Below are 14,351 nucleotides of genomic sequence, written 5' to 3'. Positions count from 1 at the left end.
AGGTTGGGAAAGGCTACACTATATGAATTTAGTTGATTATAGGAATAGCAAAACTGGGATACAGTTTACTTCTTATGCCAACTACAATACATTCACACAATACATGCATTTCCAGTGCAAACTGTGTGTATCTTTTACTTTAGTAATTTCCTTTGTCTGCTTTAGCCAATTATGTATAAATGAAATTATTGCTTTAAGATAGCCCCTTTGCCTAGCATATTAGCAATCAGTAGCCTAGGCAAGTATGCCAGTGGCACACTAACTCTACACGCTGCATGAAGTATGTATGTTCATATATGAAATCAGTGGCTATAGAATGATACGTGGCAACTGCTTTATCTGTGGACACCATGATATCAGGTTTGGCTCTTATTAGACAGTAGGTACTTAGTCTCTTCCAGGCTCTCAAAATCCCTGCCTAGCTGACTGGGACCTAAACCTGAGCTACTGCATTTCCTGGGAACACAAGTGCTGCTTACATGCAGCATCCTTCAATTTATCTATTTATTTAATTCCATTTCTATGCTGCCCCATAACTTGAAGGTTCTCAGGGTGGCTTACATATTTTGCTAGTGTTGGAAGGTTTAAAGGGTACCAAACAATAATTCTTAATTCTATCCCCACATATGAACCATTTTCGGGAAAAAGGAGAGGATACTTCTACCTAGGCTAGGCACAATTACAAAATGAAACAGAGGGAATACAGGACAAATTATGTATCTGATCAAATCTCCTAGTTTTTGAGAAACTCATACAAGTATCCTCAAAGTGTTCCTGTCTCTCCATCTATTGAAAGCTGTACTCTGTGGCCTGCTCTAGCAAATTGTCTATCTGCTAGTCAGTTCTCAGGCAAAACATTGATATCCATCACTGAAATGATATCTTTCTTGCCCATAAAGGCAGGCATAGGTAGCCAAAAGTGATGATCAAATGTCACACCACAGAAGAGTATTCCCAAAGTTATATTACTGAACAGAGATTAGGTTGCATTCACAACCATTTCACTGAACAATGACATAACAGAAGAATGGGGTCAACTAAGAATATAATACAGAATATTAAGGATGGGACCTATTAATACAACTCTATATATGAAAAGCAAACTCAAGTTTCAGTAGGAATGAATCTTTCTATAACCAAAATGACACCCTCCAGCCCAGCACGCATGAAAGAAAAGTATCAGCATGCTTTACAGAACCTCTCTTCCTATAAAAAAAGTCCAATGAGGAACATGCTTAGTGGCCACAGAGAACAATAAATAGCTCTTAGTGGGGAAATGGAAAACCAAGAAGTGGGGACAGAACTGAATATCCTGGAAAAGAGCATGGCTGATTGGCCGGCAGTCTGGAATGATTCACTGCACTATTTTGCTGCAGGCCTCACTTTTATATTTCTTATTAACAAATCAAAGAGAATTCCAACAAGATCCAACTATCTGTCAGAAGCCAGTTCTTCCAAGCAGATCAGATTGATTATATTAAATGTGGCCAGCTAGGTTTGCTTTGTGATACAATAAGGAGCATTGTAGAAGCCAGTAATGAAAGATATCAACAAAGTAAGTCCATTAATAGAAGAATGACTCATACTAAGAAGTTGATTCTAAATACAATTCCCCTCCTTTCCCAACCAGCATTAGTTCCACCCTTAGGGTGATTCCTACTGTGTGTGGACCAGACAGTGAGAATGAGAGACACTACTTGGTTCACTCATTTAATCTGATGCCAGACTCAGCAAACCATCAGTTGCATCCAACCTCTAAGTGTCATTCAGGACTGTTTTCCTCAGAACGAAACATGGTTCAATTCTCACCATCCTCTTGATTTACCTTGGGCACACTGGCATTGGCACTTCAGCTAAGAATTCCAACCCATTGCTTTATCCAGTTCAGATTCAGCTTTCAAGGTAACCACCTTAGAATGCATTATATTGAGAAGTGGATCCACTCCCTCCACCATCTTCTTGAAAGGAACCATACCAGCTTACAAGGCCCATTTCTTTTCCATTTTATCCTTACAACCCTGTGAGGTAGGTTACACTGAGAATCATGTAATGGTCCAAAGTTTCCCAATGAGCTTCATGGTGAAATGGAGACTAGAAGCTGGTCCCTGTCCAGCACTTTAATCACTACAGTAGACTGGCTTTCATGAAAAAGCATGGGTTTGAAGGTGATCTTCATAACTTCACATTCAGTATTGTGGTCTTACCTGCTTTTTCAAACTATGGCTTCTCAGTATTTGCTGTCAATATTCTTGCATCGCAATCATAATTACTTCAGTCAATGAGGCGTTAAGCGATGGGACAGCATATAAAAACTCCAAATAAATAAATAAAATAAAGGCCTCTCTGAATGCAGAGAAACTCATACTCTAGAAAGTGTGTTTAGGACTGCAGTCTAAGATACAGACTAAGAGGGTGCTTCTGTATTTACAGATTGCAAGACGATGATGGTCTTTAACATCACTTCCCATGATGTTTTGAAGAATGCAAAAACAATGTTGGCAGAATCGGCTGACTTGCAAGATACAACTAATCAAGCAAAAGTATAATTTCTTTTAAGTAATCATGATCAATGTATTGCTCATGTAATGACTTTATTTTCCCAGTCACTGTGCAAAAAGTTAGATGAGTTCATCTCAAAAAGAAAGTCATACTGCTGTGAGTTGTCTTATATCAATGTAACTAACTTTGATGGAGTCATATTAGCCAATTCATTAATTATGATCAAATATTCTTTGTATTTCTATTTTTCATATTCACCTCACACCCTTCCAACCAAGAACCCAGGGCACCCTGCATGGAGAAAACCCCCTCTTACCCTCAAATGACAACTCTGTGAGGTAAAATTAGACTGTAAATCAGCAACAAATATAGCCACTTAGTTTTATGAGTGCAGTTTTAGCCTCCCTAGTCTAAGCATATCAAAGTACCTAATACATCTACCACCCTACATTTGCTCATATACAGATTAAGCATACTGCTAGCACTGTCCAAGGAGAAGGAGATTTAAAATTTACATACTACATTTAATCAACAATTTATTGATTAAATGTGTATCCCAGCTTTTTACTACAAATGGCATACAATAAAATACAACATAACATTGAGAATTAGAATGAAAGCATATGTTTTTGCCTGCTAGCCAATGGAAAAAAATGGAGCTAGCCTGGCCTCCCAGATCCTGGAAGTAGCCACCAAGAGCTCCTTTTCTTAAGTCACGATATGGTATTAGCCCATACCGCAGAAGTTTTTCAACAGGAGTAGCATCTGACAGAGCATGTCCAATGAAATTCCACACATATAAAGCTAGTCATTTATCCCAAAATAAAGCACAGCTACAGAAATCATTACTGTCTTAGAATGAACTGAAACTGCTTGAGCTGAACTGAAAATAAATCACTCCTCCTCCAGCAGCTGACTGCAAGAAGTTTGGAAGATTTTGTTTTCATTAGTTTTTGTGAGCTGCCCAGACAGCTTTGGCTATGGGACAGCATGGATATATATTACATAAAATTTCAATTAACCACAGTTCGCTGTGTTGTGAACATGGGTTTTCTAAAATGTTTGAGTTGCAAAGTTGTACATCAACTACAGGAAATACATACATGTACTCACACTGATATGCTGGACTACATCAGACACTGAGCAGTGGCCATGAACAGTTTTACATGTATCTGTCTCACATGGAAGAGTAAATTTTGCCAATTTAAAATAAAATAGTGCAAGATTAGCATCCGTACAGCAAAAGCACTAACTGGCCTTGAAACTTACCTGATCTGAAGATAATTTGGAGAGGGATGGAGATGGGGGGCAGAAGCTCTAGATGGTTTATTAGGACCACTGGATTTTGCAAATCAGCTTATCATAACTTCTAAAAGAAATTAAAAAATCTGTTTCTTCTTTCCTTTGAACAACCTGCTGTTCTAGAGGAAAGGCATTAACTTCAAAGCTTCAAATACAGGCTTCTAACTTGATAAATGTAAGAAAGAATGAATTTCAAATTGTAGGCGCATGCACAATACAATGTTTGCCCAAGGTTAGGAACCCTTCGCCTAAGACAAAGTAGACCTACTTCAATGTACTTGAATAGTCAAGCAATGCTTTTGAGAAGGGGATGGAATAGAGATTCAATTCAAAAGCATTCAACTGAGAGAAACTTTCAGGCTGAAATGGGCAGCCATTTTCAACTAATTCAGTCAGAAGGTCACTGGAAGTTCAACACTGGGTCTATCACAGCCAACTCATGCCTCTCAAAATTCAATTTCAAAAAAGGTATTTCAGTTTAAAGGGTACAATCCACTCATGTCACTGTCAACTGTGAATAAGGCACATGTTTAAATTGTGCTGCAACAAAATGCAGCAACAAAGTCTGGCTCTCTTGCAGTTTCCACCATCTGCAGTTATTGCAAGGACAACCAGTTAATTAAATGCCAACTGTGAATGCATTTACAGAACAGTGAATAAACAGGTCATGGAAAAGTCAGGTGCTATTCATAACCATGGTCAAAAATTAAGATGTGAATTAGCCAGCAGTGTCCAGCATCATATGGCCAGAAAGAATCTGAAGGTCATCAAGTTCACCCCATAGCCCCAAACCAGACAGGATGCATCCTTCACAATCAGCCCTATGGTTCAGGATACTGACTCAGCCCCCAACATTCCTATCTCTGGAGGAAATGAGTATATCAGGACTGATTCTCAAATGCAAAATGTACTGCAGCCAGCAGGTATGGCAGAATTACTGAAGTGTCCCCATTTTGCCCAGTAATTATGATCCCGTCCCTGAGCCCTGACTGACTTTGAAAGGAAATTGTCCGGGCCACATGCATTTGCAAAAAGAATGCCTGCCCATCCTTTCCCAAGAAAATCTGACAATATCTTTTGAGAACTTATTTATTTATTTAGAATTTTTGTATGCGGTCCCATTCACATAAGCCTCGGGACGGCTTCCACAATAAATAAACAGATAGTGCACATAAAATCCAGATTCACCCTGGCTGCAAATTTAAAACTTATAGATAGTATTAAAAGTTGTTAAAATATTGTTTGAATAAAAACATCTTGGCCTGGCCCAGAAAAACAAATAACAACAGCACCAGACGGACCTCTCTGGGGAACACATTCCATAGGTGGGGCGCCACCGCAGAGGAAGCCCTCCTCCGGGTACTTAGCCTCCTAATGTCTTTCACAGAGGGTTCCCGGAGGAGGGCCTCTGCTGCCGATGTCAGGGGGCGGGAGAGCAAATATGGAAGGAGGTGTTCCTTTAGGTATCCAGGTCCCAAGCCGTTAAGGGCTTTATAAGTGATAACCAGCACCTTGAATTGAGCCCGGACTTCGATGGGGAGCCAGTGAAGTGGGTAGAGGACTGGGGTTATGTGAGAATAACGCCCAGTCCCCGCCAGCATTCTAGCAGCTCTGTTTTGCACCATCTGAAGTACCCGGACTGCCTTCAAGGGCAGCCCCACGTAGAGCGCGTTACAGAAATCCAATTGGGAAGTAACCAATGCATGTGTCACTGTCGCTAGGCAATCGTCCTCCAGGTAGGGACGCAGCTGATGGATCAACCGAAGCTGAAGGAAAGAGCTCCTCGCCACCACAGTCACTTGAGCTTCCAAAGATAGCTCTGGGTCGAGGAGCGCTCCCAAGCTGCGGACCCTGTCCTTTAGAGGGAGTGCAACCCCATTCAGGACAAGGTCCAAGTCACCTACCCAGGAGCCCGAACCACCCACCAACAGGTCCTACATCTTGTCTGGATTGAGTTTCAGTTTATTGGCCCTCATCCAGCCCATTACCTCGGCCAGGCACCGGTTCAGCACAGCCATTGCCTCACCTGGATTGGTTGAAAAAGAGAGGTAGAGCTGGGTATCATCAGCGTAGTGATAATTCCACAGCCCACACCTCCTGATTACCTCTCCCAGAGGTTTCATGTAGATGTTAAATAGCAAGGGGGACAAAATGGATCCCTGTGAAACTCCATGGCATAGCTGCCATGGCACAGAGCCAAAGTCCCCCAGCAACACCTTCTAGAATCAACTGTTGAGGTAGGAGCGGAACCACTGCAAAGCAGTGTCTCCAACTCCCAGTCCCGCTAGCCTATCCAGAAGGATACCATGGTTGATGGTATCGAAAGCCACTGAGAGGTCCAGGAGGACCAACAGGGACGCACTCCCCCTGTCTCTCTCCCTGCACAGGTCATCATACAGGGCGACCAAGGCAGATTCAGTACCATACCCGGGTCTGAAGCCGGACTGAAATGGGTCCAGATAATCAGTTTCATCCAAGAGTGCTTGGAGTTGTCCCGCCACGACCCATTCCAACACCTTGCCCAGAAACTGGATGTTGGCCACCAGTCTATAATTGGCGGCCATCTCTGGATCCCGGGACACCTTCTTTAGGACCGGCCTGACTACCACCTCCTTTAGAGGGGCAGGCACCGGGCCATCCCTCAGAGAGGCGTTGATGACTTCCAGGATCCAGGAACCAATCCCGTGTTTGGTTTTCGTCAGTAGCCACGACGGGCAAGGGTCAAGTAACAGGTGGTGGGACATACTTGTACAAGCACCTTGTCCACATCATCAGGCCACAATAACTGAAACTCATCCAATAATATCTGACCAGACGGAGACACTGGCACCTCCCCTAGGGGATCTGAATCACTAGCGGAGTCCTGCTCGTGATGAATCTGAGCGATTTTCTCCTTAAAGTGCTGGGCAAAGTCGTCACAGCGGGCCATTGAGGGTGGTACAGGATCTTTCTTAGGGCCTGGATGTACCAGCCCCTGTACCACCCGAAAGAGGTTCACTGGACGGCACTGTGAGGAGGCAATGGAAGTGGAGAAGAATTTCTTCTTTGCCGCCCTCACCGCCACAATATAGGCTCGATAGTGAGCTCGTAAGTGTGTTCGGTCAGATTCATCCCGTGATTTCCTCCACCTATGCTCTAGACGTCTCCCAACCTGCTTCATCGCCCGTAATTCAGGTGTATACCAAGGGGATGAACAGGCTCTGCCAGACTTAAGACTTTTCAGGAAAAGACTGCACACCTGATTTAAAAAGTTTGGGAAACACTGATCTACAAACTGCTCCTCCACAAGTCACCCACACAGTTCCCACTGCAGCACACCACAAGCAAAGATGGGGAATGAACAGGTTTTACAAGTTTTCCTCCATACTATAGAATGATAGAACAGCCACCATTTCTTCATGATATATTAGTTTTCCCCAATCTGGTATGCATAGAACATAGGTCCTAAAACTACAGACCAAGGGCCAGTTCCAGCCCGCCATGGTCATTTATCTGGCCCACCTCAAAGCATTTGGACTCACTTGGAGAAAACTATCTCCAAGCGAGTCTGAAAGCTCTGAGCAAGCTCAGGAGTTCTTTGAAACTGAGCAGAGAGCCAGTGCATGCACCAAATTGTAACAGTTCAACTGCATGTGTGCCAGCTCTCCTCCCTTCCCCTCCCCCATTGCATGCATATAGAGAGCGAGAATATGGGGCAGGAAACAGAAGAGATGAGGGCGGGGGGGGGGGGGAGGGAGAGAGAGAGAGAGAGAAGCAGATGTAGAAACTAAAAATAGATTGAAGGTAAGAAAAATACAATTTTTTAAATCTATTTTTAATTATGTGAGCCACATTACCGGGCTATGGGCCAAGCTGCAGCCACCTCACCGAGCCTGGGAGCGGACAAGCTGAGGCAGAGCAGGGCCACAGCTCCCACACCTCCATCACAGCCTTCTCCAAGCAAGCTGTGGCCGCCTCACCAAACCACCTCACCTCTCTGGCCTCCCGCTCCCATTCCCTCAAAACCGAGGAGGTGGCAAGGACTATAATTTCCATCATGCCCAACCAGCATGACCAATGGAAATTGTAGTCCAACTCATCTGGGCAGTACCAATTTTGGCAAGATTGCACTTGCCCCGAGGTTTCGGCAAGGGGCGGCATAGAAATGTTATAATAATAATAATAATAAAATAAAAAAAATACGGTAGTCATTAGCTCTGCATCCAAATATAGCCATTATGTACTGTGGGAATTGTTCTGGGCTGACTTGCTTCAAATACTAAGAGTGGCATTAACAGTATTTATCCTTAGTATTTTTGCTTCATTCTTTGTAAATACCAGTTGCAGTCATCATTTGCATTATGCAAAATACTCTATTTAGTGCCTTGGTTGTGTTGTAGCTATGTCCCTTGAATATGGGCATACTCTTTCCCACCTCATCTTGGGCTTCTGCTGCAGCCTAAGGGAACAGAGCAAACATTTTTTTATTTTTTAATTACTTTTTAAAATTTTAATTAACTTTTTAGTTTATTTTAATTATAATTATTTTTAATGTGCAGTGTGCATAGGAATTCGTTCATATTTTTTTCAAATTATGGTCCGACCCCACAACAGTCTGAAGTACAGTGAACTGACCCCGTTTAAAAAGCTTGAGGACCCCTGGCATAGAAGGACAAAAAACTGATAATCCCACTTCTTACAGAAATAAGCCATATTATCAAGACTCAATATATGATCTTTATTTATGTATGATCTAAAATTTCCCAATCTTTGATTGAGAACGTTAAGAAATAGAATATTTTACAAATACTTTGCTCCCTTTAAGTAAGATTAGATTCCTTATTTTCCCTTGCGACTTGCAATGCTTCAAATTAATGTAACTATATGGGCTCCCTCTGCTGGCTCAAGAGTAATGCTTGTCCATGAAGTCTTGCAAATAAAAATAAGCTAATGGGAATCCTTGAAAGCAAAGTTGGCAATAATCTTAAATGCTTCTTGAAGTTGTTGCTGGACCCCCAACAAAATGCCAGACTTTCCAAAGATGAAAAATACTCATTTGCCCAAATGAAGTCAGCCCTAATAAATTCTTCGTAAATTCAAGCACAGCCCAAAGCGGAATGTCTCTGCTGTGTGTTTAAAGTAGTTATTATTAGTAACTCTTTTGACTGGAAGAATAAAGAAATAATCTAAACAGTACCTGGGCACTCACCAGCAGCTGACTTGTTCTTTAGTGCCTAAAATGTCAAACAGCTTCAAAGGGGATCGTTTGTCTTTTGGTAACAATGCCCTGAGGTCACTGCACAACTACCAGAGACCAAGACTGTGCTATTACAAGGATGGGGAGAAAAGAAGTGCTGTTCGTTCTTCCTAGCAGAAGCACTGCTAGGTTTGGGCCTGAGGAGCTCTGGTTTCAGCTCCATTTCCAGCTCTGTACTGTTCCACAGAGTTCCGGTGCCAGCAGAGTGTTTTTTTCCCCCTTAACTGCCATGCAGGGGGAAATTGTCATCCCTAATCAGCAATGAAGCTCACAGGGTGGGTGATTTTGAGCCAGTCACCGAGCCCAGCCTAAGCTAACCAAAGGGTTATTGCTGGGACAAAATACAGAGGAGAAAGAATAGGTAAACCGCCTGTGGTTCCTTGCAAGAAGAAAAAAGATAGGGTTACTAATAGTTTTTAATGCAACATTATCTAGTTGCTGTATTACAGAAGTCAAAGAGTTGTTCAAACATCTCTGTTCTGTGTCTGCAGATTTCCAGAAAATGTATTTTTACTTACATTCTTGAAATAGTATGACTGCTGTTTGACATTAAAAAATACAGTATTCACTAGTTTACAAAAAGCAGGTAATAATCTCATCTGACTTTGTTCCAGTAAAAAGCATGAGAAATTTTATTAAGAATTCTCTTGGATAAGTCTGAATATACATGGCAGGATTTGTTATGGTTGCCATAAACTTTATACCTCCTTCTAGTTTTGTTCTTTCATGCCTAAAACAAATCAATATTCCATCAATCATATTCCTCCCTCTCCCTTGATAAATCATCACTGAGCATGATCCTTTGCAGTGAGGCAGTTGATTTCAGTTTCCCTGCTTTGGGGGCAGCAGTATATCCATGCAGAGTAAAATGATCCATTTTTATAAGGAGAGCTCTCTGGGCCTGGAAGCCCTGTGTCTTAATCCAAAAGACTTTCATGAGGAGTTAAATCAGTTCAGGTGCTGCAAAACTGAACTAGTCAACCAAATTTTCATGTGCTCCTTGTGAAAAGAGGCTCCTTTTGATTGATCACAGGATGGAAGTGCAGTCAGCAGAGGAGGAAGACGAGCAAAGGCTCAGGATTTATAGCATAAGGGAAGGCACAAAGATAGAGCAATGCACCATCTGATGGATAAGGGCATGGTTGACTGACCAAAAGCAGAAGGTAACCATTAGTGAGGAATCATCAGGATGGCAGCCAGTGACAAGCAGGGTCCCCCAGAGCCCTGTCCTGAGGCCGATCCTATTTAATCTTTTCATTAATGACATGGAAGATGGGGTGAACAGTCTGCTGATCAAATTTGCAGATGATACTAAAGCTGAAGCAGTGGCCACAACTGAGGAGCAGGTACTCCAGATCCAAAAGGATCTGGACAGACTATGGAACTGGGCAGGAGACAACAGGATGGCGTTCAATGTGGATAAGTGCAAGGTTTTGCACTTGGGGCATAGGAATGGGTGTCATAAGTGCAGGTTAGGGGACAAGTGGCTGGAGAGCAGCACTTGTGAAAGGGGCCTTGGGGTGCTGTTTGACTGCAGGCTAAACATGAGTCAGCAGTGTGATGCGGTGGTCAAGAGGGCGAACGCCACCCTTGGTTGCATAGCCAGAAGCATGTCTTCTAGATTGAGAGAGGTATTACTACCACTCTATATGACTCTGGTGTGCCTGCAACTGGAGTACTGTGTTCAGTTTTGGGCCCCTCATTACAGGAAGAATATAGCTAGGTTAGAGTCAGTGCAGCTTAGGTCCGCAAGGATGGTGGCCAGATTGCAGGGAAAGCTGTATGGGGTGAGATTGAGGATATTGGGTCTTTTCAGCCTGGAGAAGAGGAGACTCAGAAGGGATCTGTTGGCGACATATAGTTAAGTGAGAGGGGTGTCACATGGAGGTGGGTAGAGGCCTATTCTCCCCTGCAGAGGAGGACAGGACATGCTCCAGCAGAGTGATGTTCAGGGAACCAAGGTTCAATTTAGATGCCAGGAAGTAGTTCCTGACAGGTAGGACCCCGAGGGTATGGAATGGGCTTCCATGGGAGGTGGTTGAGGCTCCATTGGTGAGGGTGTTCAAGGATAGGCTAGACATGCACATGGTGGGCATATCGCGAGTGGAGCTGGCTGGAGCCAGGGTCAGACTACATGACCTGGGAGGCCCCTTCTGACTCGCTCTGTTTCTATGTTTTTCTGTGGCCATCCAAATATACATCTCAGACCTGGAAAGTACCCAACTAAGCTAACTAGTGATTCCATTCATAGTGATAGAGAACAAAATAAATAATAGGAATCAACACTGCATCTAGAGATTCTGGACAGAACATGGGGCAGATAAGATCTGGAAAGAGCTATGGAGTGTGTATGCGTTTATGTACATATGCAGGAGAGAGAGAGTGTTTTGGGGGGTTGTGATTTGTGCCTATTGCACTCCCAAATGCATTCACTGACCAAAGCTGTTGTCAGATACTTACTAGTGGGTAGTTGACTGGCAGGAAGCAGGGTGTCACAACCTGAAGGAACAAACCGGAATAGTCAATATAGTAATATAGTAAATAGAATAAATATAATACATAGTAAATATAGATCACTAGTGCAAGTTTGATTCTGTCGACAACAAAGTAATTTTAGATAATCAAAATACAGATTACATTATCAGTGAAAGAGTTCAGACTCTAATAAGAATCTTATTATTTAGTGCAATGCTTACTCAAGTCAAAATGTGAAGAGCAGACTCATCACCCCAACTTATATTAGCAAGAGTAGAATCTGCCTGAAATATGTTCACATTTTCACAAGCAGAAGGGTCTTTCCCTCTTCATCCTCCACTTAAGTTTCTTTAATGCTACATCAGCATTCATTTTTCAATAGACACAACTACTTTAGATTTTGAAAATGCTGCCAGAGAATTCTTCCACCAAGAAAAAAATAAGCTTCCTATTAAATAGCACACCTTTAAATGTTCACAAAAACAAATTCAAATAAATTAAATCAATCCATGCATTACACAATGAAAAGATTAGCCATTCAAGGTATTTCAGGAAAATTCAAGAAAAATGGTCTAGTTCTACCAAGGGAAAATGCCCTATAGTCTATGCCGGGGTGGCCAAACTGAGTCTCAGAAGCTGCATGCAACTTTTTGAGTTTATTTTGTAGCTCAGTGCCCACTTGCCACTCATTATCCTCCACCACTGCTGCCCACAGGTGCCTACTTGCAGCTCTCAAATATCTGACATTTAGTGTATGTGGCTTGTCTGCTCAGCAAGTCTGAATGAATGAAGTGGGAGGGAAGAGAGGGAGAGAGAGAAACTGACTAACAGGTGGAAAATATTATGCAAGATCTTAAAGGCATCTGCTGTTGAAAGACAACCCCTGTACTCCTGGTATAACATGACCTTGTATAATCTTTAAAACAACTTTGAATTAGGCCCAGCAACTTTCTGCAACTGTCAAAAAGTATAATACCTTGACCTTTCCTGGACAGGCTATTGATGCATTATTCCTATGCAAGCACAGAACAGTCACCTGCACTGTAATGAGGAACTTGCATCTCCTGAAGATCTAAAGGATGTGCAAATCTATATTTAACTTGACAAAATTTAGCTTTTGCACCTTAAAAGTTCAGTGTATAAAAATTTATTAAAAAATACAGAAATGCAGCCTAAACCATGGTTTTCAAGCTAAGTTTTGAGGAACGCTGCATGCTTCTGAAAGATTCCTGAATAGGACAAGCAGATTTTCCTGAATAAGGCAATTCTTCTCCCAGCACTAGATTTCCCTTGCAATAAATAGCCAAAGGAATGTTGCAAATAATAAAAATAATAATTTTAGGTGGAATGCTTATTCGACGTGGAGCAACAGTATTATGGCTTACCAATTATGATTACACCTAAGAACATGGCCGATAAACCTTTGCAGCATGCAGCAATTCCATAAAGCTGGGGCACTGAGGCTCCCCAGCCTACAAATTAAGGAAGGTAAGAAGGTAGGTCCCAGCAAAATAAAAATATTTAGTTTTGTGGAAGTTGCTTTTTTCAACACCTATACATCAACCCAACCTTCTGCAACCTGGTACCTTCCTGATATTTTGGAATACAGTTCCCAGCATTTCTGAGTACTGGCCATGCAGGCTGAGGTTGATGGGATGGAAGGCACCAGGTCAGAGAAGCCTGTGTTAGTCAGATCTGAAGCCTGGAAAAATAGGTTTCAACCCCAAAGTCCTTTACTTCATTAAAGTAAGTCATATTAATGTCAGTGAAACTCCACTTTGAGAATGCTAAACAGTGGTGCAAGAAGAAGCATGAGTTACTTCTTCCATGGGGAAAGGGATACATGTTCTCTCCCTGTACCCCTACCCAAGGTATGTTTTCCTTCTTTTTACTTATACTTCCCTGTAGCCCCAGAAGGGTTCGGAGGGAGAAAACACAATCCCTAGCCAACTTCTTCCCCTACTTCTCCAGAACATCAGAACTGTAAGCAAGTTTACAATCACAGACTCAGGTGCAGCCGCCAACAGCCCCTAGGCACTTAGTACTTGAACTTGCTAAGTACATAAACGACATAAAGTCCAGAAACAAGTGCCCATGACTGGTTAGCCACACACAAAAGTAGGCCCTTGGCACAGCATCTAAATCTTAAATGTGGGTCTCCTGTAATGCCATGCAAAGTAGCCATTAAACTAATGGCCATAGATACAGAGCCAGCATACACAGTAATTTGAAAGACTTCAGTTACTATTAACCAAGAACTGGATGAATTGGACTGAGGCCACGGACAACAGGGTCTCTACTGTATGAGTGCTTTATAGCTTAGCTCGGGGTCCTCAAACTTTTTGAATAAGGGGCCAGTTGAAAGGCTGCAATGAGCATTGGTGAGCGTAGTGGGCTGGTGAGGTGGGGGGTGCCTAGGGGCATGGGCCAGTGAGGTGCTGTTAGGCGCACGCGAGGTGGCTCAGAGATCTCCCAGAGAGTTCAAAACCATCTCCGAGCGAGCAAGTCACCACCTCCCCGCCCGCGCTACGAGGCAGCGGCGAGCGTGTGCATACAGGAGGCAGGTGGCAGCAGCTGACTCACTCGCTTGGAGACCATCTCCGATCAAGCAAGTCACCATCTCCCCGCCCGCGCAGCAAGCATGTGCACGGGCGGTGAACAGCAGCATGGGCCAGATGGATGGCCGTGGTGGGCCAGATCCATCCTGCGGGCCATATTTTGAAGACCCATGGCTTAGCTGAAGATTTTAGAAAAAATATAGCACAGCAACCTTTTACACAACTTGAATTCATACATCCAAAATTAAAAGATCAGCAACAACAATAACAACAAAAAGAGG

General features: G+C 42.8%; 1 protein-coding gene across 9 annotated transcripts in view; it reads right to left on the bottom strand.

The window, feature by feature from the left end:
• TNS3 (tensin 3) overlaps nucleotides 1-14,351 on the bottom strand; it is a 385,864-nt gene that overhangs the window by 153,748 nt on the left and 217,765 nt on the right. For all 9 annotated transcript variants that reach the window (XM_044453647.1, XM_044453612.1, XM_044453592.1 and 6 more), the window contains one exon: nucleotides 11,498-11,536. In XM_044453647.1, coding sequence (XP_044309582.1) covers nucleotides 11,498-11,536 — 39 coding nt within the window. The remainder of the gene's footprint in view (nucleotides 1-11,497; nucleotides 11,537-14,351) is intronic.

The sequence above is a fragment of the Varanus komodoensis genome, unplaced genomic scaffold (genome assembly GCF_004798865.1).
Source record: "Varanus komodoensis strain SLA01 unplaced genomic scaffold, ASM479886v1 scaffold10, whole genome shotgun sequence".
In the NCBI taxonomy this organism is placed as follows: Eukaryota; Metazoa; Chordata; class Lepidosauria; order Squamata; family Varanidae; genus Varanus; species Varanus komodoensis.
This window is presented reverse-complemented; position numbering and strand designations above follow the sequence as displayed.